Source organism: Pteropus alecto, unplaced genomic scaffold, assembly GCF_000325575.1.
Source record: "Pteropus alecto unplaced genomic scaffold, ASM32557v1 scaffold13, whole genome shotgun sequence".
NCBI lineage: Eukaryota > Metazoa > Chordata > Mammalia > Chiroptera > Pteropodidae > Pteropus > Pteropus alecto.
The window spans coordinates 918,780-942,953 of record NW_006434373.1 but is presented as its reverse complement, the minus strand read 5'-3'; the positions used below and the strand labels follow the sequence as shown (position 1 = coordinate 942,953).

The 24,174-nt window shown below is 50.1% G+C and overlaps 1 protein-coding gene across 5 annotated transcripts in view; it reads left to right on the top strand.

The window, feature by feature from the left end:
• MCF2L (MCF.2 cell line derived transforming sequence like) overlaps positions 1 to 24,174 on the top strand; it is a 111,959-nt gene that overhangs the window by 11,793 nt on the left and 75,992 nt on the right. For 2 of the 5 annotated variants that reach the window (XM_025045015.1, XM_025045013.1), the window contains exon 1: positions 6,025 to 6,197. The exons of 2 other annotated variants lie outside the window; for them this stretch is intronic. In XM_025045015.1, the coding sequence (XP_024900783.1) occupies positions 6,101 to 6,197 (97 nt within the window). In that variant the 5' untranslated portion in view covers positions 6,025 to 6,100. Of the gene's footprint in view, positions 1 to 6,024; positions 6,198 to 23,853; positions 24,126 to 24,174 lie in introns of those variants that run through there. One more of the 5 variants, XM_015587390.2, reaches the window with a different exon arrangement.

The window sequence follows — 24,174 nt, the reverse complement described above, 5'->3', positions numbered from 1 at the left end:
TGCTGCTTCTCTGCCTGTGTCAGCCGCAGGAGAATTGAATTTTAAATTACCCAGCATTTCATTTGGTTTAAGACTGCACTAAATAACTCCCTGCTCTCCTGACATAATTAATTTAAGACTCTTTTACTGCCAAAAATCATGCCATTTATTGATAGGAAATTAACAGTAGCTTGAGGCCATATCATATAAAATATACACTTGGGGTCTAAAAAGAGCCTGTCTATCCCTCAACGGGCCTGGTTGCTTCAGCTTCCCCAAGCCTGGCTCAGCACACCTAGGGCAGTGTGAGGGAGAGCTTGGATCTCAAGTGCTTTTTGTGCGTTTTTCACCCAGGAACTATCAAACAGCTTAGGGGAGGACATGCCCACCGACTGCTGGGCAAATCCCATAGAGTTTTCAAGATGTTTGCCAAACCTGGAGGCTGCAAACCTACAAGGCGAAGAAACTAACAGATTGTGAGTGAGGTTCATATCTCAGAACAGACTTTTGGAAAAGTTTTTAATTAGTAACATCTTTAAGACATATTTAGATACTTAGGGGAAATTGGATTAACCCAGACCCGCCTGATGGAAAGAGCACATTAAATCATAAACCGTCTGCATGTGTGCACATGTGCACATTCTGACTTACTAGCTGCTCAGGGAATGGTCCTGGCACTCCAAATTCTCACAATTTTCTCTGTGTATCTTAACACTCACATGGGGGAAGAGAAAGACACACCGAGAAATTTAGTGCCAACCTCAGAAACAACACATGACATACAGCTTGTTGCAGTTAGTAATCACCTAGTGGCAGGCTGTTTCTGGGGACACATAGCAATCACATTTCGGCGTGTCTTTTCCTGGGGCCCTGTGGAGTGAATCAAGTTGAAGGCTTGGTTCCCTGGTCATGGGAAGAGGACTTGCGTCCTGGACATGCCTCATCAAACGCACCATCTGTTTCCTCCTGATTGTGTGTTGGGACTGGCCTCTGCTTGGAAGCCAACATAAGGGGCAGAAACGAAAACTCAAATGCCTGACAGCGCCGGCTGCTAATGCTTTGAATCTCGGTCATGGTTTTCCTTTGCTTCTGGGTGGAGAACATGTTGCCTGTAACTTTTCAGCCTCTGTGCACGATTTTCCTCTTGGAGCTTCATATGGATGCAGCGCAGGGAGCTAACTACCCTCACTCCTTGAGTTCTTGGGGGTGGCCTTAGAGGCCAGTTCGCTGCACCCTCAGGTAACAGGTAAGAGTGCAGGGTGGTAGAGCAAAGTGAGAGTGACCAGCACCTGTTCCTCCTACCCGTTCTCATGCTTCTGAGACATTTACTGTTTAGAAGTGCAAATCTCCACAACCAAGGAAAGCACTGGGTGAAATCGCTGTGTTGTGGAAAGCTGACAATGGATACCAGAGCCGCTGCCTCTTAGGAGCGGAGGATGCACATATTCCCAGGACCACGGCTGTCCTCTCAGCTTCACGGTCTCCAGTGGGAAGGGCACATCTGTTTAGCAGGGTCCCTGCAGCCTGCAAACACTCATGGGAGGAAGGGTGCATCCAGAATGACTGAAATTAAGTAAGTGCATTATCTTGCGGCAAACCAGAGATGCCTGCTCTAATTATATTGACTTATAAAAGAGCAGCCTTGGTGCACGGGAGAAGTGTGGTCTCTTAGATAGACCTAAGTGCCAACCCTCTGTCACTCTCTTATTCTGTGACTTTCTGAATAGGCACTGAAATGGACTGCCTGGCAAGTTAAGGGTGAGGATCTCAAAGCCCAAAGTGTGCCCAGCGTGAAGCTGGCACACAGCAGGCAACAGCACTGGGACAAGAGGAGCAGCCCGGGCTGTCACTGGGTAGTCCCAAGCACTCATGCCCTGGGAGGTGGCATGGGCACCAGGGTCTGGAGCCTTTGGGCTGGGATGGGTTCAGCATCTCCCTGTGCAAAGTGTCAGCTTGCCAAGTACAGCAGTGTTATCATTTCCTTTCTCCCAAGCTGGACAGCAGACAGGAGTAACAGACGGCGGAACTTGCAGTTTATTTCAAGAAAGCCTGGGGCTGCTTCCCCTCCCTTCCTCCCGCCTTGTAGTTGTTTGTTTGAACTTGAGACTTCCTTAGCTTGGAAGGTGTTTTTAGCTTGGGCTGCTGGAGCAGCTCCTTGACATGGGAGCTCTAGCCAGCAGAAGCCCCCCTTTCTAAGGAAGGAAACACCCAGAACTCGCAAAGTGATTGGCAGGGTGTGGCCTTGCCCCAACTCTGCAGGAGTGCTTCTCTGACACCACAGGCATTTTCTCCCCCTGCCTATCCTGCAAGGTGTGGAGAGCCACGCACCGGAGTCACTGGAGTTGGTGTCAGCGGGCTGGCCCTCCTTGGGCGGGTGTCAGGAGCCAGGCCTAGGGAGAGGGCAGGTTCCGAGCCGCCTGAGTGGACTGTCCGTGCCGGTGGTCATTACGGAGTGAGGAGCTGGAGGCCGCAGAGTGACGAGTTGGAGGCCGGGGACTCCGGGACCAGACTTGAAGCTCTGTTGTTCTTTCTGGGGACTCGGTAAACCCCAGGTCTCTAGAGGTCGTGTGCCGGCCTCAGCGTGCAGAGCAGCACCCGGTTCCCTTGCCTACATCCTCAGTGCCCTGGGGCGGTGGAAACCACGTCACTCTGGCACAGGGGCCACGTTCAGCCCTTGCACGAGCCCATCCTGAAGAATCGAAGCCTCTACCACTACTGCTGCGCGTCCCTGGTGGGAACACAACGTGATGGCTGAGAGGGGAGAAGCACGGGGAGCCACAGTGAGTCCCCAGCGCCGATTCTGGCTGCTGACCCGGAGGCGCCGGGGGACCTCGAGGCGCCCACAACCCGGTGAGACGGGATGGGGTGGCGCCATCCATCGGGTGTCGGGGACAGACTCCAAGTATCCCCTTAGCAGGCAGTTACTTCCCTGTATATTTCTTTCTCTAAACAATGTGTGCCATTTGCAAGACTCTTAAAAGGTCAGAAATGAAGTATCGGGCAGTGTTTGCTAGAGCTGGACTTCATATCTAGGATTATCTGATTTACCTTGTCTTCTGGTTCTGAGGAATCTGAACTCATGAGTGTCTGTTTGCCTGGGATGACAGTGGGGCAGACAAGGAAAGCACATTTGTAAGGGGAACACACTTAGCAAAGGTGACTTGTGTGCTGCACCCTTTCTGCCTGGACAGGCATCCTACAGGTGGGAGATTGGAGTGGAGGCATCTCACATCCTGCCCCAGTGTCCAAGCTCCTGTCTTCCTCTGCAGCTAGAGGTCAAAGAGCCAGACTCAGTCAGGCAAGTACCTGCCAAAGAGCGGGCAGCCCCTGAGCGAGTTTCTCTCCTCCGAATGGCACTGTTTTTACTAGAAGACGGGCATAGGTGCTCTGAGCGTTTGCTCAGCCAGATGGCACGATTGAAATTCTCACAGGTCTCAAAATAATGTTTTTGGAAATTGACTTCCAAAGGAGCAGAGATATTCTAAATAGATTGAGTTGGAGAAAAGAGCCTTGTCACTCATTCTGTTCCTTCCTCCCAGGAGCACCCCTCCCTTCTTCATGGACCTAGAAACAGGTTTGCTGTTGAACTTGGGGCAGCAGCTGACTCTGTGATCCCAGGCATGCTATGAGACATTGTTAGGGTAATAGGGTGGCATTTGTTTCTGGACAGATGCGCTTAATGTCTGTAATGTGCAAGACATCAGAAATAACAGGTTAGAGCCAGCCCCATGCCTCTCCATGGTTTGGGGGTCCCATAGTTCCTCTCTCTATTTTGGGGAGGTTGAGCAGACTGCCTGGGGCTGACCGGTTAACACCAGGGAGAGGAAGAGAAAAGCCCAGTGCGGGCTCAGTAAACCTGTGTGAAACCTTCCCTGGCCTCGCCTGTTGGGACCTTGACAGCAGAACTTCCCGAGCAGGATGGAGCTTGTGACTCTGGTGTGGCTGGCGGCCCCAGGGGCAGAAGAGCCTCCCTCGGTTTCCCTTTGGGATAGGGACAGAGCCCACAAACAAAGCATGTCTGCTTCTGCTCCTTTGTTGTGGTTTTGAGCTCAGCTGCATCGGTGCAAATGATTCAGGGTTAAAATAACAAGGTCTCGACGTTCTCACCAAGTCCACTGACTTCTGCCCTAATACAGAGTGAGTGGGATGGTTATGAGGGGCCATGTGTGGACTGTTGTCCCTGCCCAGCAAACGTCAGGGGTATGAAGGTTCCATTTGTGCCTCTCATGTTCTTCTCCCAAGCCCACCTTCTCCACAGGTGAGGTGGAGGTCTCCGAGTTGTCTGATCAGGCCCACCCTGGCCATAGGGGATCTGTGCTCTGGCTCTTTTAGGGTAGCAGTGAGGATCCTTGACTGTGATAGGACTGAATTACCATCTTGATGCCTGGAGGCTTCGCGGGGGATGGTGATGACAGGGCCAGAGCCTGCCCCACCCTCACCCTCTTGCCAGCTATGTGGCCTGGGCAAGTGGATCTCGTGTTCCAAGGTGTCTTCTTGGGGGGAGGCCCCCAAGGCATCCTCTCTCTGAAATGAGGAACCCCGAGATGTCCCCTCACTGTGAGATGGGAGCCCCCAAGGTGTCCCTCACTGTGAGATGCGAGGCAGCAGTGCTGGGGTCACAGCTGGGCCTCCGCAGGGAAGAGCAGAGAGGTGCTGTCTGACCTGAGCAGCTCCTCTTTTACTCAGTCGTGCTCCTCAGATGCCGTCAGTGCCCGTTGGTAATCAGGACTCAGTGTGGACGACGAGCAGTTCAGTGCTTTGTGACACGCGAGGCCCTGGGTCACTGTGGCTCCGTGCGGCCCTCTCGGCCTCCTCGCGCTGTCCAGTCCCCCGCCTCCCGGCATGAATGCAGCCTGGTACTCCTCAGCTAAGTCCCCGCGACCTGAAGGAGCGGAGTTTCAACAAACTGATTGTTTTTCTTAGAACTTAAATTTTCTCTTTTTAGAAACATGTTTTAGGTTGGCAAAAACAAGCAAACAGAAACAGAATTAATTAAAAGAAGCAAATAAGTACATTTGCGGCACCTGGGTGAGTTGATCGCTGCAAGTAAGCACAGACTTTCCCTTTGAGCTTCCTGGTAGCTAATGTAAAAAGGCAACGTAGTAGAAGTCACTGCTTCTTATTTCTTACCCCAAACACCCTCTTTCCTCAGGCTTGGCTCAGGCTGGAGGACACCGAACTGGGGGCTGAGGCATCTGGTCTTGGTGAGGTCTTAGCCTCAAGGAGCCCTTGGAGCTGCAGGCACAGCCCCCGGCCCCTCAGGCCCCATTGTCTAAGCAGCTGGGACTCCAGTGCATAATGGGGCGAGTCACTGGGCACCTGCTGGTTGGGGTTTTTGGACTCTGTTCACTGCCTTGATCTCCGAGCATGGAGTGAGGGGAAATCTTTCCCAGTTGCCCGGAGAGCCCAGAACGTGTAGTGGCCAAGGCAGGGCCGGCCGCGCCGTGGTTGAGGGAGCTCAAGAGTTCTCTGGGCTCTGAAAGAGGATGTCCAGCTGGGGGCTCGAGCTTCACACCCCACATCTGTTGGAGACACACAGACTTTGAATGAAAAGCTGAAAAGAGGTGAGGGGGCATTGGAATATGGTGCCTATACCTCCACTTTGCTCACCTTCCTTTAAATAAATATAGACACCACCTGTTTGTTCCCGAAAATTGTCACTTGTGTCTAGAGAACTGGACTTTGTCAGATAGAAGAAGGTAGTGACATGGAGTCATTCTGGACAGTATTGTCTGATTTAACGTTTCTAGCAAATACACTCTCTCCCCAGGCAGCGTGGAACGTAGCTGTATTTGACTTTCCTATCACCTGGTTAAAAAGTGCAGGGAAATGATGCCAGCAGAGGTGTCCCTTGTGCCTTCTGTCTCACAATACCCGGCCAGCCAGCCAGGAGTCTGAGTGTAAATACGAAGGGTGGAGTGAGTAGATGTTGGCCTGCAGGAGAATAATCTCCTTTTAATAACTCATCCTGGTTCGTGGGTAAAAACGAAAGTAAAAAGTCAGCTGGTCCCTCGTGCACATTTTAAGGAGCAAAGTTCAGTGAAAGATGGCTAATGGGTAACCACGGGAGGGTAGCAGGATTGAATGCAGGGGAGTGTGTCTCCCTGTCTGCTTATCAGCCATGGGAGACAGAAATGCTGGCAGAATCTCCGTGTCTGAAATGAAAAGCTACTACGTTTATTCTGAATGGTGCTCCTGGCTGCTCTCTGTTGCTGAGGGTGAGTCCTTGGGTCCTATAAACCACTGTCCCTTTGGGGCTCTCACAGGAGATGTATTGGGAGCGGTTAGGCCTCCTGGCTTCGATGGCCTTTGCTTTGATGTACTAGTTACTTGGGTCGTGAAATGTAGAGATGGTTCTTACAGAGTTCTCGTGTTGACGAGGGAGGATGTCTTCATGAATCCCGTAATCTGTGTCCCCTTGGCGTTTAGAATAATAGTTCAGGGAATGGCGATTATAAGTAAATGAGCCTTTCACCCAAAGTTATCATTGTTTGACTCTAAGTTATGTTATCAACTACCAAAAGCAAATGATGTCCCTTTGGCTAACAAATGTAAGCTCCAGGAATGATCCGAACTTGAGAGAGGAAAGCTCCACCAGCACCAGCTGGACCTCATCCTAAGGGTGCTCGATACATGAAGGTTCACGTATAAAATGCAAAACAGAACAAAAGCCATTAGCTACGTGGCATTGATTTTTCCCTTGAAAGAGTGATGCAAGCCTGGTGCCTTACTTGAAGATCAGCTGCCTCGTACGATTAAGTACAGTGCAACGACACAAAGCCGTGTCCATTGTCAGCTTTCCAGGGAGCGACAAATCCCAGGGGGTCTTTCTGGTGCAGTCCCGTCAGAGCCCTAGAACCATGCGCAGACTGAGCAAGTCTCCTATCTGGGAAGGGGTGCTGCCCTTCACCCGTGAAATTCGGGAAATCTCCTGGAGCGTAGCAGGGGACATTGCTCCTTTCTTGGCCGAATCCCACCTTCTCTGTGGTGAGAACTCTGCCATCGTCATCGTGACCAGGATCTGGTCCTGCTGGGGAAGACAGAGCTGCAGTGAATACAGGAGCCTTTGGATGTTTCCTCAGAATTTTATTTGGCCCTTGGTTCTGAGATCTCATCATCAGATTTAGAGCTTTGCCGTTTATGAAGCTTCGTATCGCTGTCTGATCTCAAGGTCATTCAATTTACAGATGAGAGGGTCAGGTAGTAGTTGTCGGAATATACGTGGCTTGTCCTAGAGGAGCAACCCACCGCAAGCAGGCCAGCGGGCGTGGGGCTGACGGGTGACTTGAGAGTGCAACTGAGTGGACCAGTGGGTTGACCAGGCTTCCCTGTTGCTCCTGTTGCTGTCACGGTAGCGACAGGACACCAAGGACAGAAGCCAGATCAGTGGCTGATTGGGGAAGATTCAGGGAAGGTGGTAGGCTGGGCACTGGACCCCTGAGGGAGGGCAGGGAGGGAGGGCCAGGGTGGCTGGGCTGGAGCAGAGAGGAAGGCTGGCAGATGGGAATTCTTGGTCTGGGTGTAGACCTTGAAGATGGGAATGAACTTGGCCTCAGAGCTCAGGGCAGGCACAGAAACCTGGACTCTGCCCAAGAGATCTGTGGCTGCCTCATCATCTCTTTGTAAAATAGTAACATGCTTTTCCCTTGAGGGAAATTGAAGCTTCTGTGGAGGTTACCTTCTGAAGTCAGTGATGGAGCTAAGCCCACAGTTGGACGAAATAGCCTTAAATACTCGACAGAAATGCCTGAAGGAATTAGTTGTGTTGGTTTCTCCTGCCTTGGTCCAACACTGGCTGGCAGCTGGAGGATGTAGCCCGGTAGAGGAGGCCACTGCACCCTCTTCTATCCTGGAGTGAGGCTGGTCTCCCCCACTCCCTCCGCAGGGCATACAGTTTGTACTGAGCACACCTCCCAGAGGAGAAGTCTGAGAATTTGAAAGGTGCACTTAAAACACAAGACCAAATGGAAAGGTCTTTTGGGGGCTGTGAAAATGTACCATTTCAATTATCATCAGGATACTTCATTGGTACGAAAGTATTTTTGGAAGGAACCACTTGAGTGGGATGAGTCTCGGGAAATTAGAGCAAAGATGCCGGCTCCTCCCAGCCCCACAGGAGGGCCTGTTGAATGAGAGGCGCCTCTGCTGTCTGAGCACTGGGTGGCCTGCCCAGTGCCGGCCTCAGTTCTTGGTCGTTTCAGCCCCAGGCCAGCTGAGCCCCTCACTGCCACCCTGGTCCCTGAGAAGTTTCCCCTGTGTCACAGACAGGAGCTAGAGCAGACACCCACGCCCTGACCCTGGGCCCTGCATCTCTCACACTCACACTTTTGTGGGTCCTCTCAAGGACGCTGGGGAACTCCATGAACCAGAAACATTTGTGGCCAGTGTATCACTTTATATTTTGCCACTAAGCCACGGAGCCACCTGCAGCCACTAGGAAAGGCCTTTTCAAAGGTTCTCCCTTCTCGTGCTCACTCATCCTCACAAAAAAAGAGTCAAGAACAGCCTGTCCTTGTGATTTGGAACCGTGGCCACAGCAGTCTTAGACACTTAAGGTCACAGAGTCAGGAACAGTTCTTCAATGCCCTTGCTTTTGGTTTTGGTGCCCAGGTGCTTAGGTGTCGTTTGGACATCGAGTCAGCTCACTTCGGTGGATTTATCCTCACCAGACCATCTCTCTGGGCTGCAGCCCCCACCCCTCCCCAGAGGACCATGCGGACGGTATGGGGCTGCCCACTAGAAGGATGCACGTGGCCTGGGGGACCCCTGGGGGTCTCAGGGTATCTGGTCTGGGTTGGTTGGAGTCTTTAAAGCAGGTCTCTCTCTGCCTGTCCCTCCCAGCACTTTCTAGAAATGCTTTCGTCTACACTGAACATGGACCCTCCTGCACCGAAAGACAGACCTGCAGCTCCTCGGGGCGGGGGTGGCGTGGGCTGCCTGGGACACAGCCCAGGGTCCTCCCAAGCCTGCCCAGCTTGAAGTTAATACGGGGCAACAGAGTTTCTGTTTTGATTCTCAGCCTTTTTCTTCTGTTTTTTACTTAATGTCCAAATTCCCCTCCTGGTTCCTTCAGAACTGCTGTTCATGTGACAGGGAAATCCAACAGAGAACAGCTCCCACAAGACCAGGAGGCACAAGCTGGGTGCCCCTTTTCCCCCATTTGGCTAAAAATACTTGACTGGTAAATTAGAATTGAGTCAGAGTGGCAAAACAGCGGAAGTGAAACAACTTTCTGGAACCTCACGGATTGAGTCCTGAATCTCAGAAAGCGTAGCTGCTCTGCCCAGAAGAACAGGAGGCCGGGAGAGGTGGGCTGAAAGAGTGGCCTCTGGTCAAAAGCAGGTAGGAGTCTCAGAGCCTGAAGTCAGAGTGTCGCTCAAATGCACGTGTTTGTTAGAACTGGACGTTTACGATGATGTTGTAGAGGTTGTGTTAAGAATGTAGACGCAGGCGAGTGTGTTACGAAAGTATGACATCTGGCTCAGAGGTTAGGAGCGCTAATAGGATTGCCACCGGGAGTGTTGCATTGTTGTCATTGTCCCAATAGATGGTCCCTCAGAGATGGGTGGGGGCACATGTCCAAATGTGAGACTTTTCCACAATTATTTGAAATCTGGCTGCTTGCAGTATGTTTGTGTTCCTCAGAGAAGATAAGCAGGGCTAAATATAGGCGGATTGCTCTGAATTAAGAGTGTGTGTAGAAGAAAGTTTCAGGGAAATGAATTGAGGGTGGGAAGCTTCCTCTTGGGGAGGTGTGCAGGCTAAGTGGACACTCTATAACTATTTGCTGGCACTGCCTAGTTGTTATGATTCAGAGGAAATACGAGTAACATCTGACAGCGCATATGCTGTTTGCTATGTGGGTATGGCTACTTCTGACCAGGTTGCATGATACGTTTTATATTCTTTATCTACTACATTTTTTTTTTCTAATTTTATACGGTGAGCAGAAAAGGTTGTTTAGTACCTCTGGGATGCAGTGCTACTGTTATAAAAATGTGTATCTAAGATATACTAAAGAACAAAAAAGGAAAAGCAGTGGCGAAAGCCACATGTTTGCATCTGGTGTCTTGGAGCAGGAGTCAGGACCTGTTCCTTTGAGCCTCTGACAGGTATGTGTAAGGCCTTCCTGTGTGGGTGGCTTTGCATAAGCTTGTGTCACGCACTTATATTAGCTGCTGGCTCCGTGGAAACCCTTATCGGAGATTTTACATTGAGCAGGAGATAAAGCTCAACATCTGAGGTCTTTTCTTAACTTGTAGGCTCTGTATGAGATGCAACGGGATTCATAATTCAGTAATGTTGTCCTTTTAATTTATCAATCTTATCATGGTTCAGATTTGTAGGAAACTTTATCCATCCTGAAAGCAGTAAGAACAACAAAACCTTTCTTCGTCACTGCCTTATGTTGAAAGACCACTAGGATTTATAAAATGCATTGGCAACACTCGTTTAAAGACCTGTTGTGGAATTTTTATTCTAAATCCTGCAACATCAGAAAGGCTGGGTTCAGGGAAACTACTTTTTCTACATCTCTAGAGAATGTTTTTTCGAGAACAGAAAGTAAAGAGGGTGTTAAATAAAATCAACACAAATGCTCATCCTCCTGCATATGGAGCCTAGAGAAATATAAAGAGCACACTGCCAGACTGGACGAGGCACGACACAGAGGCTGACTAAATGCCCCATTTACAGTTTCATTCAAAATGTGTGTGAAATATGTCTCCTCTTGCGAGTAAACCTTTATTTTCTAAGGCTGCCTGCAAGAGGTGATTAGAGTACTTACTCTCCGTGACTTCTATAGAGGAATCAATTTTCCGAAAAATAAACTGTTTTCTGTATTATGCTAAGAACAAATGAATTATGAAAGATTTCAAGGACCTAAGAAATGCTTTTTTTTTCATTCAATCATTCATTCGTTCGTTCATTCATTGAGAAGCAGGTACTGAATGTCTACTATACACCAGGCCTGTGATCGGTGCTAAAGAGAAAGCCATAATAATCACTCTATGTTCTTTGTGAACAATTGGGATAGATAACCTGTCTGGAACGTTAATCAAGTTCAGGGAGATAAATCAATGGATTGAGCTGCCTGACCTGAAATAGGACTCTTGGAACTCGTTTCTTTCTGCTCTGAGAAGCTACCCCTGGCATCCATCTGACAGTAAACAAGGTCCGACAGGTGGGTCCACCCCCTTTGCTGGCTGACCACAGAGAGGGGTGTGCTGCTGTCTTGCAGAGACCCGAGTTGGAGATGTGTTTGCTATAGGAAGCAGTCTGAACTAAATCCGAAAGTGAGCCTGGGATTTTGCCTGGATCTTCCCTAAAAATGCCTCTAAGAAATCTGGCCAGCCTGTCTTCCTCTTTGGTTAATTTTTTTTTATATCACGTGTAATCTAATTCCCCTATTTGGGAGAGGGGGTATTTTCCTGAATGATGCAAACACCTTTCAAACACTGTTTCCAGTTACTATACTTATTCTGTGGAGGAAAAAAAAAAAAAGCAGATTTTTTTTAAAGCATGATTTCATTAGAATGTTGGAAATTTTATTAGAAGTTGTTAAGCAGTCTAAAAATCTATCCGATTTTGTAAGTGGATTAGGTGAAAAAGCGATCCTAAATGTGGCAGCTTGGAATGCAGTGGAAATTTGCATTTTAAAACACTCATTGGACTTTTGCTTTTTCATGCCCAGTCTTTCAGCTATGTCAGATCTAGGGTTGTAGCAGGCTGCCCTCCTTGTCCTATGAAGGATGCTATGAATTCCAGAGTCAGGAGATCTCCACATGTCTTAAGTTATCAGAAATAACTTATTTTAAGTCAAGATTTGGCTTGTCTCTACCACACGCCTACTTGACAGTGCTCAGCCTGTTTGTGGAATTTCAGGCCATGAATACCATTTCTTGTTTAAAGTTCCTTTTTTTGTATACTCTTTAGTAATCTTCTCATTGTATTTAAAATAATTCGTTATAAGGAAGTATTACCTTTTTATTACTATAAACCAGTGTGTAATTAGCAATATGCCTAACCTGAGTTGTTACATGCTACAGGCCAAGTATGAACACATCTGAAGTTGTCTGTCTCAAGGATGGCAGGCACACAAGCAGTCAGGCTCCTGTCTGATAGAGCTTCCTAGGGCTTGGGACACACTCCAGCTGCTCCTTTTTGGCCTCTGTTAATGGTGGAGTCTTGGTCCCTTGAGGATAAATTTTGAAAGTAAGTACAACTCCCAGGAAGGCAAGTGTTGAACTAGTTAGCTGAGCCAGCAAAATAGTGACTCAGAAGACAGTTTCTCAGCCAGATCTCCTTCTTTATGAAACTTTTACAGAACGTTCTTGGTTGTTTTTCTTTTTTTGGGGGGGGCGGGAGGTGCATGGCACTTACTTAATGTACCCATCTCCTTAACATTTTATAGCCACTTCATTAATCAGTTATTTTTTATTGCATTAGGATATCTATATTCATTGTCAATCAGCCTAACATGTAAAACACCAAAAAGTTCACTTACGTTCTGATTTTAAAAGCACTGACTTTAAAATTATATTCGACCTCTGAACAAGAGAAAAGAAAATGCTTTCAACTTGTGTTTATCTCACATTGTCTGCACAGGGTTTGAGCCCCAGGGCAAATCTCAAACCTCTCACAAGGCAGCGTTGGCTCCCTCTTCAGCCCGGAGCATCTCTCCTGAGCTCAGTTCCCATAAAGGTGAGGGGGCAGGGCAGTTCTTGGTCCTGGAGAGGTTTATGGTATCTGGTGGTTCCAGTATGACATGGGAGAGGTGACCTGAAGGCAATGGGATGGGACATCTCAGTTAAAGGAACATACGTGTTAATACTGAGCATTGAAGTGATTCATAGTGTCTGGGTAGTAGCTAGATAGGCAGGTAGGGAATTCTGGTCCAAGAACTTGACTTTTAACCAGAGACCCGAGGGCTTTAAGCAGAAATGTGAAATGAAGCTTCTGTTTTGGCAAGGAAGTGTGGAGGTAGGCAGAGACTAGAAGTGGGGAAGCAGTCACTTAGAACCTCTGGAACTGTCCAGGTTACAGATAATGTTCTTTGTGAACTGTCCAGGTTAAATGGGAGGTTGACTGGAAAGACCTTAGAAGAAGAGGCCCAAGCCTGGTAATGTTTCCTAGGGGAAGGAGGGAGAAGCCATCAAGGACAGTTCCCGGACAACTGGCTTGGGACTTGAGGGGTAGGCGGTGGGGCCTCAACTGAAAGACATCAGAGAAGGAGAGCAGGTGACAGAACCCATTTTAGAACCGGCAGCGTCTGCGCAAGCTGGAATGTAGGTCTCAATGGGTAAAGCTCAGCCTCAGAGGTGACGTTACAAATACATGAGAAACTGCTTCAGTTCAAAAGATGTGTTTGCTCGGCTGAATATGGTATTTACCTTACTTGGAACCGAAGGTGTGTAAGGACAGCGGAGGACACAGAGAACGCTGGAGAGGTCGGCAGCTTCCTTGACTAGTCATTTTCCCTTTGGCATAACAAGGCGCATAAATACAACAACAACAACAACAACAACAAATAAACACTACTCGATTTAAAAGAAAAAGAGGTGGTAGGGCATGGAAGGACGAGGGGGTGGTCATAAACTGACAACACGTTTGTGTCTTGAGGATGTACTCCAGTTTGGCAAGATGCTGCCACTAGGGAAACTAGGGCACAGGATCCCTCCGCATCATTTCCCACAACCACATGTGATTTAAAAAGAGACAACAGACGACTGTTCGGAAGCTACAGTCTGTCCATCACCCGCTTCCGGTAACCGAAGGAACCTTTGACTCTCTGGAGGCCGATGACCAGCCCTGCCCTGAGCTGCCTCTCCATCTGCACTTCCGGCTATTTCGTGTCTCAAATTTATCTGAAAGCAAATTTGAGCCTTAGAAATTTTCTGAAATAAAAGACCTTTTTCTAGATGATTAAGCAACTTGAAGAAACGTTTCCTAGATGTTCTAGATGTGATGGTCCCTTAGCATCCCTCCAGTCCTGGAAGTGGAGTCACTTCTTAGCCGGGGTCTGCTGTGGGGCGTCCACGCCCAGGATGGGGCACGAGATGCCTGTCGGTGGAGATGTTCTCCTGGAACTCGGATATGGCGAGTACTCAAGTGTCAGAATAGCACTTGCTATTAGTACTTGCTAGTTATCTGGCACGTTCTGTAATCACCGATAGGGGAAAGCAAGCTCCAATTCCCCAGGAAAGATAAGTTGGCCTGGTTATAGCAACAATATAGACGAAGAAGTCTGGGTCAAGACTAGGATGGTCTTCAAAGGTTTGAATCAAGCCTATGAAGAAAAATACAGTTAATGTTTGGCCAAAAGAGTGCAATTCTGAGAGAGAAAGAGGAAATATAAACTTGGATGGGATTGGGAATAAGGCAACACAAGAATCCTGACCCAGAATAGAATCAACTGCAGAGATTCCAGAGAGTCGAGAAGGAACGCTTTGAAATCAGGGAATCTCTGACTGGAACCGGCAGCGGCCTGCAGAGGGCGCAGGAGAGAAGACTGTTCACCAGGCCTGGCGTTGAGACCTGTCCTCAGAACTCTGTTCTTGTTCCTGTGGAGGAATCCCAGCTCTCCACCAGCTTTTTTTTCTCCTGATAAATGAAGACGCACACAAGCGTGCTGGGCGCAGACACCGAGAAGCAGGTGCATATTTCTGAGTTAGAGGGGTTCGTGGAGCGGGAACACAGCGGCACAGCCAAGGGGAGGCGTCGGGTCCTGCCCAGGAGGCCCGAGCAGGGTGCTCAGTGTGTCTGTAAGCTGCACTTGTAAAAGCATCTTTTATAAGTGGGGAAGCCATTTTTTAAAACGATTTTAAGACATTTCATTCACCTTTGGCAAGCCCGTTCATCTCATCCTGCTGGTCAGGAGCATGGGTAAGGCCCCACCAAGTGACCAATGGACACCGCAGCCCTGCTGGTCGAGTTCCGTGGTGAGACACACTGCAGGGCCTGTCATTTCAGGAGGAAGTCATGCTGTAAGCAAAGAACATTCTCTGTTTTCTGGGGTACCCACCCTCTCCTTGTGGTCACTTCTACCAGGGGCCTGTAGTCCGGTGCCTCCTCACCCTGCAAGCAGCCCAGGAGAGGCTGCAAGTGACTCAAGGACCATGTGACTCAAGCCAGCTGGCGTGGACCCAGGTGTGCCCCGGAAGTTGCTCCGGAGCAAGCAGGCTGGGTTTGGCTCCTGGGTTGGCCCCTTCCTCGCTGTCAGCTGAGGCAAGGGGCTCAGTCTTATCATCTGTAAAATGGGAATGGTGACACTTTTCTTATAGGGCCACTGGGACCCCCCAGGTGTTTGCCTAAGATCAGTTCTCAGGGATAACGCCCTGATCCCCCCTCCCCTGCACCCCCATCCCCTAATCTTGGTCAGCTTTCTGGTCTCATCTCTTTTCCATTTCACATAACATCATCTACACACATGGAGCTCATCTGTGTGTCTGTTCCTCCTGTCTTCACCAAAACATAGCTTTGCTCCGTGGCTCACCTGGGTCCCTAGCATTGCACCCTGAACCTAGGTTTATTGTATCCTCATAACCCTATGAGTGGCCACCATCACCCCACTTTGCAGATGAGCTCACTAAGGCACACAGCTGGAATTCCACCAGGGCACTCGGCTCTCAGCTCCAGCCCAGGCTGGTAAATGCCACTGCCTACTGAGTGTGCTTGAAGGAGTGAAGGAGATAATTAAGCAGAAAGCTTAGGACAGAGTCCAGTGTAGCCAGGATTCCACAGCCACTGGCATCAAAATTGTTATCATTGTCATATTTCTGAGCCCCGGTCACCTGTCCGGTCTAAGATTCTGTCCGCCAGGACTTTCAGCTTTGTTCCCCCTTGGTCACTTCAGGGCTGTGGCCAGATGCCAGCGGATCCCCCTGGGGCCATTCCATCCTTCGGTCTGGTGACCCGAGGAGGGAGAGCAGGAGGCAGCTGATTCCAGCCTCACACTAGCTGCCTGGGGCATCTGGGCTCATATCCTAACCCTGTTCACCTGAGGAAGGGAGCTCCTGTTTACTCCCTGCAAGAGTTGCAGGGAGAGAAGGTGGGGGCCCCAGGAACGTGAGAACACCCTCTCTGTGTCACTCAAGATGGATGGGGAACAGCAGAGAATCCTCCGTGTGCTAGTGTTGGACATGCTGGGCTGGTGACATCTGAGGCAGCAGATAGTCGTGGCCCACGGCCCCTTCGATCCTGGGCACACGTCACATGAATGAGGCACTACCAGGACATTTCCTCAGGTGCACCCCAGATACCCCCAAACCTGGCCACACCTGTCCTCACATGGCTCTGGGTCAGTCTTAGCCGGATCGAGCTCCCGTCGTCCTCCCACAGAATCCCCCGTTTACCACCCGGGGCCTCCCCTCCCTTTTTTCCCAGCATAGTCAAAGTCTCTTCTGGATCCCCAAGTTTGGCCAGACCCTTTCGGCACCTTTTAGTTATATTCTGTCGTGCAAAGTGAATGGTGTTTAAAAATAAAACGTGTTTGCTTCGGAGAGTTATAAAAATAAAAATGGAGTTTTCTGAAGTGCCCACCATGCAACCAGCCCTGGTTCATTACCGATGACCCTGAGCCCTTTCCCACTGGGCTTTGTGTGTGCGGCAGAGCTGAGGGTGGTCCAGAAAAATTTCCCCCATGTTTCCCATGACATGAAACTTATTTTGGAAAACAGCTTTAAATGAGCACATGACGACTCTCCTAAGGGGGCTTCCTGTTGCCATATCTGTCTCCTTTCTCTGTTGTCCTTGCGTCCCAAGACTGGCTTTCTTAGATGTGGATCTGATTGGTCCTTGGGCACAGGCTCCTTGGCAAGCCCAGCACCAAGACCTGGTTCCTACCCCCTTAGCTCTCCCGAGTGCCAACACCTGGCAGGACCCACCCACCTGCGAGCACAGGGCTGTCTGTTTCCTCGTCCTGGCGTGGATGGGCTTGCTCCCTGCCTGAACTCTGAGCTGCACCTCCCTCTCCCACCACCCCCACGAAACTTCTGCCCAGACCTTCAGACATACCTGGCACCCTGGCTTGGCTGGTCCCTACCTCCACATCCCAGGTGTGGGCTGGGACCCCTGCAGGGGTCCAGCCTCAGGGCCACCTTCCTTTGTGTCAAGTGGCCAAAGTCCTGCCACTCATGTGAACTGCGAGCCCTGGAGTATGAGGAAGCAGACACAGCTCGGTGGTCGGATTTAGAATCCAGAATCTCCATCGAGAGTATCAGTGGGGCCTGAGACCGAGATCTCCATGGTCCAGCCCAGAAAAGCACATGTTATTCTCTGCAGCCTCCTAAATCCGGCTACGGTGGCATTTTATTTACCCTAAGGCCCCAGCTGCGTTTGCTCTCTGCAGTGTGTATCTACCCCACAGCACCCACCTGGATTTGTTGGGTTTGTGACATGAAGTTGTTGATCTACGAGGCGGAGAATGCTGCTCCCTGCCCAGGTCCTTTCCATCCAGGTCACAGCTTGTATTATGGAACAAATGGAGCGGTTGTTCCCGCCACCCTCGGGAGGTGGGGAATGATGGGTCAGTTCCGATAAACATTTGGGTGTCGGGCCCCGCCCGGAAGGAGGGAGAAGCTCATTGTTGAGAGCTGGCATCGGGAGCTTCTGTGTCTGTTTTTCCAGTCGGGTGGAGAGTCTTCCTGTTTGGCTCATGGAGGCCGGGCAAGGGGCCGCCCGGGCCCTGCTCACAGCCTCTGTGGGCAATGGTTCTGCCCTGGGACCTGTGGGAAGGGGTCCTGGGCCCCTCTTGTTGAGTTCCAAACAAGCTGTCAGGTATTCGCTGGCCTCCACTGGGTCTAACGGCAGTGCTCTGGCCATCTTTCAGTCTGCATGTTCCTGTGTCCCCCAAGTAAAATATTAGTGTGCAACCCCAATATAACTTCCATACATATTTAGTGTGTACTGTAAAAACCACAAGCAAAAATAAAAGGAAGGAGTAAACAGAAAATAAATATAAGTGGAACAGTTCCTATAGCCCACTCTAGGCAAATCCCAAAGCATTCATCATTACTTGATTGGGAAGGGAAAACATAATGCATAAAATAACTGGGAAATGACTCAAAAGTACAATAAAATACAAAACTGAGTGGTGCTAAGAGGACTGGGCAGCTTAGAGCTGGAGCGAGGGTGAGAAGGCTGGGCAGGGGGTTCAGGGGGTGAGGCGTCTGGAGACCTGATGAGAAGGCTGAGTTTGCTCTGTCTTGGAGGGTGATTGGTGACTTATCTACCAGAATCTATTGAAAATAAATAGAAGGGAGGCCTGAGAGGAAGCGGAGAATCAGCCTGCCCTCGGGAGGGGGTCACGGCCCAGTGTAGGCTTTGCCCGGGCCCTGGCACTGTCACCGAGACTCTCCACACTGCCACAGTCAGCCCCAGGAGGGCAGATGGATGTGTCTTTGCTGAGTGTGGATAATTTGGCTGGGGCACCTGATTTCAGTGTCTCTGTTTCAGGCTGCTCATAGTGGACAGAAACCAGCCGCTCTCGCAAAAAGTGTTCAGACCTTCCCCAGCGTCTCTGGCCACTTGAACTCCTCAGACAAAGGTCCAATGGAGCTCTGTATCCCAGTCCCTGGGCAGCAGTCTGTGATCCCAATGTCTCAGGAAGCCCGTGACTCCAAGTCTTGTGTGCTCAGAGCAAGTGAGGCCATACTTGGTCTGGAAGGTCTGGCAGAAGGGGAAACATACAAGGGAAACCCAGTGGGCAGAGGAGATGACAGCTGACAGTGCTGGCTCTGACGGCAGCAGCGTGTCTGTGTGACGCAGAGCGCAGCCCCCGTGGTGGCCTTCCATGAATTTTCGAGAACAGAGAGTGCTTCAGGTCCTCAAGCCCATGTTCTCAGGCCAGCTGTAATCTCGAGGCCAAGAAGGGGTAAGCCGTCTTGGGTTTGAGAATAAGGATGAGCCATGTTAGCCTTTGGAGTCACAGCCGTTCCGTGGGTCCAGAGCCCATTGACGAGAGCTGAGGACAGCATGCGAGGAGCCCATGGGAAGGCAGGCACATCCCCACCCGCCTTGACAAGAGACTGCGGTCCGGGCCTCAAACCAAAACAAAACCACGGAAAAGCTCCAGAGGCGGGTAAAGGAATCCAGAAGAAAGAGTTTCAAGAGCCGAGGGTTCAAGCCACACCCCTGAGCCAAGAGGTCGGACTTGGGGCAGATGAGTGCCCTGAGGGACAAGGGACCAAGTCTATGCAAAGCAGGGGAGACAGAACACTCAGTGCTACGAAGAAGACCGTTGGTGGTTTGACCCGGCTACCATTCCCAAATCCTCTTCCAGTAAATGAATCAAGACATGGTAGTCCTCTCAGGAAGTGGGTTGGTCCGGGCACAGCCTCAGGGTCATGAACCACTGTGTGCCCTGATGGTGGGCTCTCACTGACCAGGCAAAGGGCACAGAGAGGCAGAGGTCAGGCATGAGAGCACAGGAGCACATGTGAGTGGACTCTAAACCTGGGAGCTGTGTCTCTGTCAGGAATGATTCTCTGTGTACACCCCATCCATGTACGATGGCGCATAAATTACAAACAAGTACTACTCTGTTAATTATGATATACGGTTGTCCCTTGAACAATGCTGGATAAGGGGCTCCAACCCCCCGAGCAGTCGAAAACTCGACTATAACTCTTGATTCTCCCAAAACTTAACTGCTAGTAGCCTGCTGTTGACCAGAGTCCTTACTGATACCATAGTCAATTAACATATATTTTGTATCTCGTATGTGTCAGATACTGTATTTTTACAAGAAAGTAAGCTAGAGAAAAGAATGTTATTAAGAAAATCATCAGGAAGAGAAAATTTACAATACTATACATATTTATTTTTAAAAATGTGTTTATAAGGGGACCTCCACAGTTCAAACCCATGTTGTTCAAGGCTCAGGTGTACACACAAAGGTCCAAGATTCTTAAATGATGAAAGGTTAAATACTGATGTTTTTAATTTTTTAATAGTATGAAAAAGCACTTTTGCTCTCATTACAAAAATGTTTTAAGTGAGAGTTATATGATTCAACAAGCTTCATAATTTTTCCACATTTGATATAATGAATCAAGCCAGATTCTGTGTTCAGCATGTTTCAGTTTTAATGAAATTGTTTTCTTAGCCATCACGGCTGAAAGAGGAGCGTGTGTGCAGTGGATTCTCTATTTTGACCCACAGTTTTCAGTTTTCCTTAGCAATTATGCAGATGATGTTGAAATTCAGTTGGAGAGTTTCTCTTTTTCCCAAAGTCAAGGAAATGTCTATCTTTCTTAATGCTATTCTATTGCTCTTATAAACTAAGTACAAGGTGTTAAATTTTTATGTTTTAATGGATTTATGTTTACTGGGTTCAAAACTCACTGTAGCTATTCAATTAGATTATTTCGTTGACTTGTACCTATTGTGCACATAAGTTTTTATAAATGGCACAGCTGAAATGATCTATTTGGGAAGATGCTCTCGACTTAGTGGAAAATATGATTGCTCTCTCACTTAGGATTAAACACACTGGCCCGGACAGTTTTCATTGCTTAAGACACTGGACTGCGTGCTGTCTTTTATTCGTTTGTGCTTGCTATTTTAGTCCATCTTATCTTCTCTTAGGTCACTTGGTTCTTCAGTGTGCATCACTTTAAACTGGACAATACAGTCTGCAGATTCACTTAATCAGGTGCTTGGAACTGAGGTGATCATGTGTGCTGAGAGCTTGTCCCGGGGGACACATCGCCCCACCAAGCCCTCTGTGTAGTGGCTACCCACACTTCCTTTGGGTCCCTCATGCGGTAGTGGCACATGGCCCAAGGATGGTGAGGTACCAGCACTCCTCTCTCTGGGGTCACTGCCCTCCTCCATGTCTAGAGCTTGTAGTGGAAGTGGGGAGACAGAGGTGGAGGCGGTCAAGGCCAGTAGGAGGACAACCATGCTGGTCAGCTCCTGCGGGCCATGTGTGTCACCCCAAGAAGCCTGCTTTTTATCCTGCAATAGTGGGTTGATCTTGGGGGCAGGGATGATTCATTTGGCTTAGGAGAGCCACATGAATGGAGCCAGAAGGACACGAGAACTGGAACAAGCCCAGGGAGCATCACTATCTAAGAGGAAATAGCTAGGGGTTGGAAGGACCAGGGCTGTGATGACTTTGGAGCTAAAGAAGGTCCTCAAGGACACCGAATGGGGACATGGGAGGAGGACATGCTAGGAGGGCACTGGAGGAGGATGGGGAGCAGGATGCAGGAGAAGGCGGTGAGGACAAGGGAGGAGGACATGGGAGAAAGACGGTGTCTGGGCGGGCCCACGGGTGTGGGGGCAACTAAGTGGCCACAGTGTCCAGCTTCTCCTGCTATGGGAGGCTTTGCTGAGACAACTGCCGAGTAGTGACACCTGCCTCACCTGGTTGCCATGACAGTGAAACAAGGCCAGGTGGTGAGGAAAAGCCTTAGCAAATAAGGACGCGCCCTGTGAATCAAGGATGGCTCCTCCCACTTTGTCAGACAGCAGAAGGTGACTGGAGAGCATGCGGCACTTTCGTTCTGCTCTATTTTAAAGTTATACAACTGTTTTTCTAAGGTCCAAGAGGATACCATTTCGCCCATGAGACTATTTGATGTCTTGGTTAGCTTTTCTTACATCTCTGTATGAGGAAGTATAAATGCCATATTCCCATAAATCTTTGAGCTCTGCTGATCAGGAGTTGGGGTGCAGCTGGACACAGAGGAGCCCACACACCTCAGGCTGGAGGTTTCTGGGCTGGGCCAACTTGTAATAGTCCTTTACAAGTTATATGTGCTTACAGTATGTTATTGCCTATACTGTGTGCTACACAATGCTGCATTTCCTAAAATAAATAAATAAGCCCTATTTAAAGGGAAGTATAATGCCTATCATTTCTTTCCAGCTAAGGAAGCCCTTGTGTGGGAGAGGGTCACCAGCAGTCAGGAGCTGCTGGGAGGACTGGACCTTAGTCTTCTCTGAGAGAGTCCTTCGGAATGAGTGAAAGAAAGGGCGACTGGAGCTGGCGAGGCCGAACCCCAAGCCTGCGCTTTCCCAGGCGTGCGACTCCCTTTCTGGCACAGCCCTGATGCACCCCTGGGATTGTCCACCAGAGCAGCTCACCGAGAGCCCTAAGTCAGACGTTGGCAGTCCCTCCCAGACACAGGGCACACGTGAGCTTTCCTCCACAGAGGAGCAGGCCTGGTGGCACCCAGATCAGCTGACTTCCTCTGCGTGGGTGCAGGTGGCCTCTGGTCCAAATGCAAGTGAGCAGTGTGGCTGCCATCCCCTTCCTGATAACATATCCTGCTGCTTAATGTGACGTGGGCATCTGCCGTGTGCCGAGAGACACAAGATCCGGCCCACAGAGAGACTACAGTGGGACAGAGTGGGGAACATGGGGGAGAAATCGGATATGTGGTTAGGTGGGTGTCACTGTAGCCTTTCCCTCTGCCACATGGCACCTCTCATCCTTGTATTTAAAAATGACGTCTCTTCTTGTGAAAGAGCTTCAGGTCTGATAACATCTTTCTCAGGATAGTCATCTTCTTTGGCTATTACTCACTCGAAGTACATCCACCACCATGCTAGATGCCGAGGTGCCCTTGGCACCTGGAGTCCTGCCCAGTGTCACGGGTTGGGGTGGGGGGCTCGCCAGGGGCAGGAGGGCAGAGCCAGACTTGGGCCATCGTGGCCTCCATAGGAGCATCGTGGCCTCCATAGGAGCCATCCCTGAGCATGTTTCAGGAAATGGTTGTACTCAGCGTGGCGGGGACCTACCTGTGCTGTGAGCTGGGGGACCTGGGAGTGGGGTGATGCAGGTGAAGGCCAGCCACAGGAGAAGCTTCACTGGAGGAGCTTGCTACCCGATCTGCTTAAAAGTCCCAAGTTTCCCAGTCCTGGGGTCATGCTGTAAGAGTTATGCTTGCAGAATACGTCTGCCAGCGTCGGTGGGAGAGGCCGAGGAGGAGCCACTGGAAAGAAAATGATTGGAATTATCCAGCAAAGACCAGGTTAGAACCAGAGCCATGTGACAAGAATGAAGAGGGAAAATGTGGATTGGAGTGTATGTCAGCTACTGCTGCAGTGACGAGTGTCCTCAGAAGTGTGAGCATGCATGATTTGATGGCCTCGACTTGAGTTCTTTGCCCAGGGCCCAGGCAGGGAGTGAAGTGTGTCTGTAACATTACACGCTGATGGCAGATGCAGGAACAGAACCTGCAATGCCTATGAATGTTCTGCTCAGTGCCGGCCCTTATGCGTGGGCCAAAACCAGTCCCTCATGCAGCCTAAAAGTCGTCTTCTCCAGGTGTGTCAGCTCCAGCACTGAACTCAAGCACCGGGTGTCCTAAGCCCCTGGGTGTCTGCCTGCTCAAAATCTGGCCCACAGACGAGCAGCCTCTTATCACCTGGGAGCTTGTTAGAATCTCAGCGCCACCTCCCCCTCCTTACAAAATTAAAACCTGCATTTCAATGAGCTCCCCGGGGATCCCCACCCATGGCAGCATCCTTCCTTATTACATCTTCCATATTTTCTTAGTCCCCACCCCCCCAGGAGGGGAGCTCTGTGGTCAGAGCCACTGAGGCTCTGCTGGCACACATGATTATGCATGTACACACACAGCTTTCAGAGGAGCTCACAGACAGACAGACATGGAAGAGCAGCATCACGCAGCCACCTAAGTGCGCTGCTCTACAGCACTGCCTCCATCCCCAGTGAGGTGTCTTGGGGCCAGAAGGTCCATACCCTCCCCTAGGTTCCTGGCAGGCTTAGTGGACTGACAGCAGCTAAGCACGGGGCTCCTGCAGGGAGGGTCTGGACGGGCGACGCTGGGCTGGAGCTGCTGCCGCAGGAGTCTCCGTGCCGCTGGAGTCTCAACAGTTAACTGTCCTCGGGCAGAATAAGCGAGCCGAGGAAAGCTCCTGCTTCAGGGACAGCAAACCTGAGGCCCTGGGGGAGCAGGCCAGGCAGGCGTTCCTGCACAGCCGCAGGGGTCTGAGCCCCCTCTGCGCTGTGGGCGGCCAGCCCAAAGATGGAGCCTTGCAGCCTTCCTTTGTGCTCAGGTCGCCGCCTCCTGACGCCGGCGCGTTGGCAGGCGACAGCATGACCTTAAGCCTCATCTCCTTGCTGTCGCAGGACATCTCCGGGCTGTGGCTCCTCCTGAAGACGAGCACAGGTGCGTCTGGCCTGCGCTTACGGTGCCTGCTGTGAATTGGTGGTGCTCA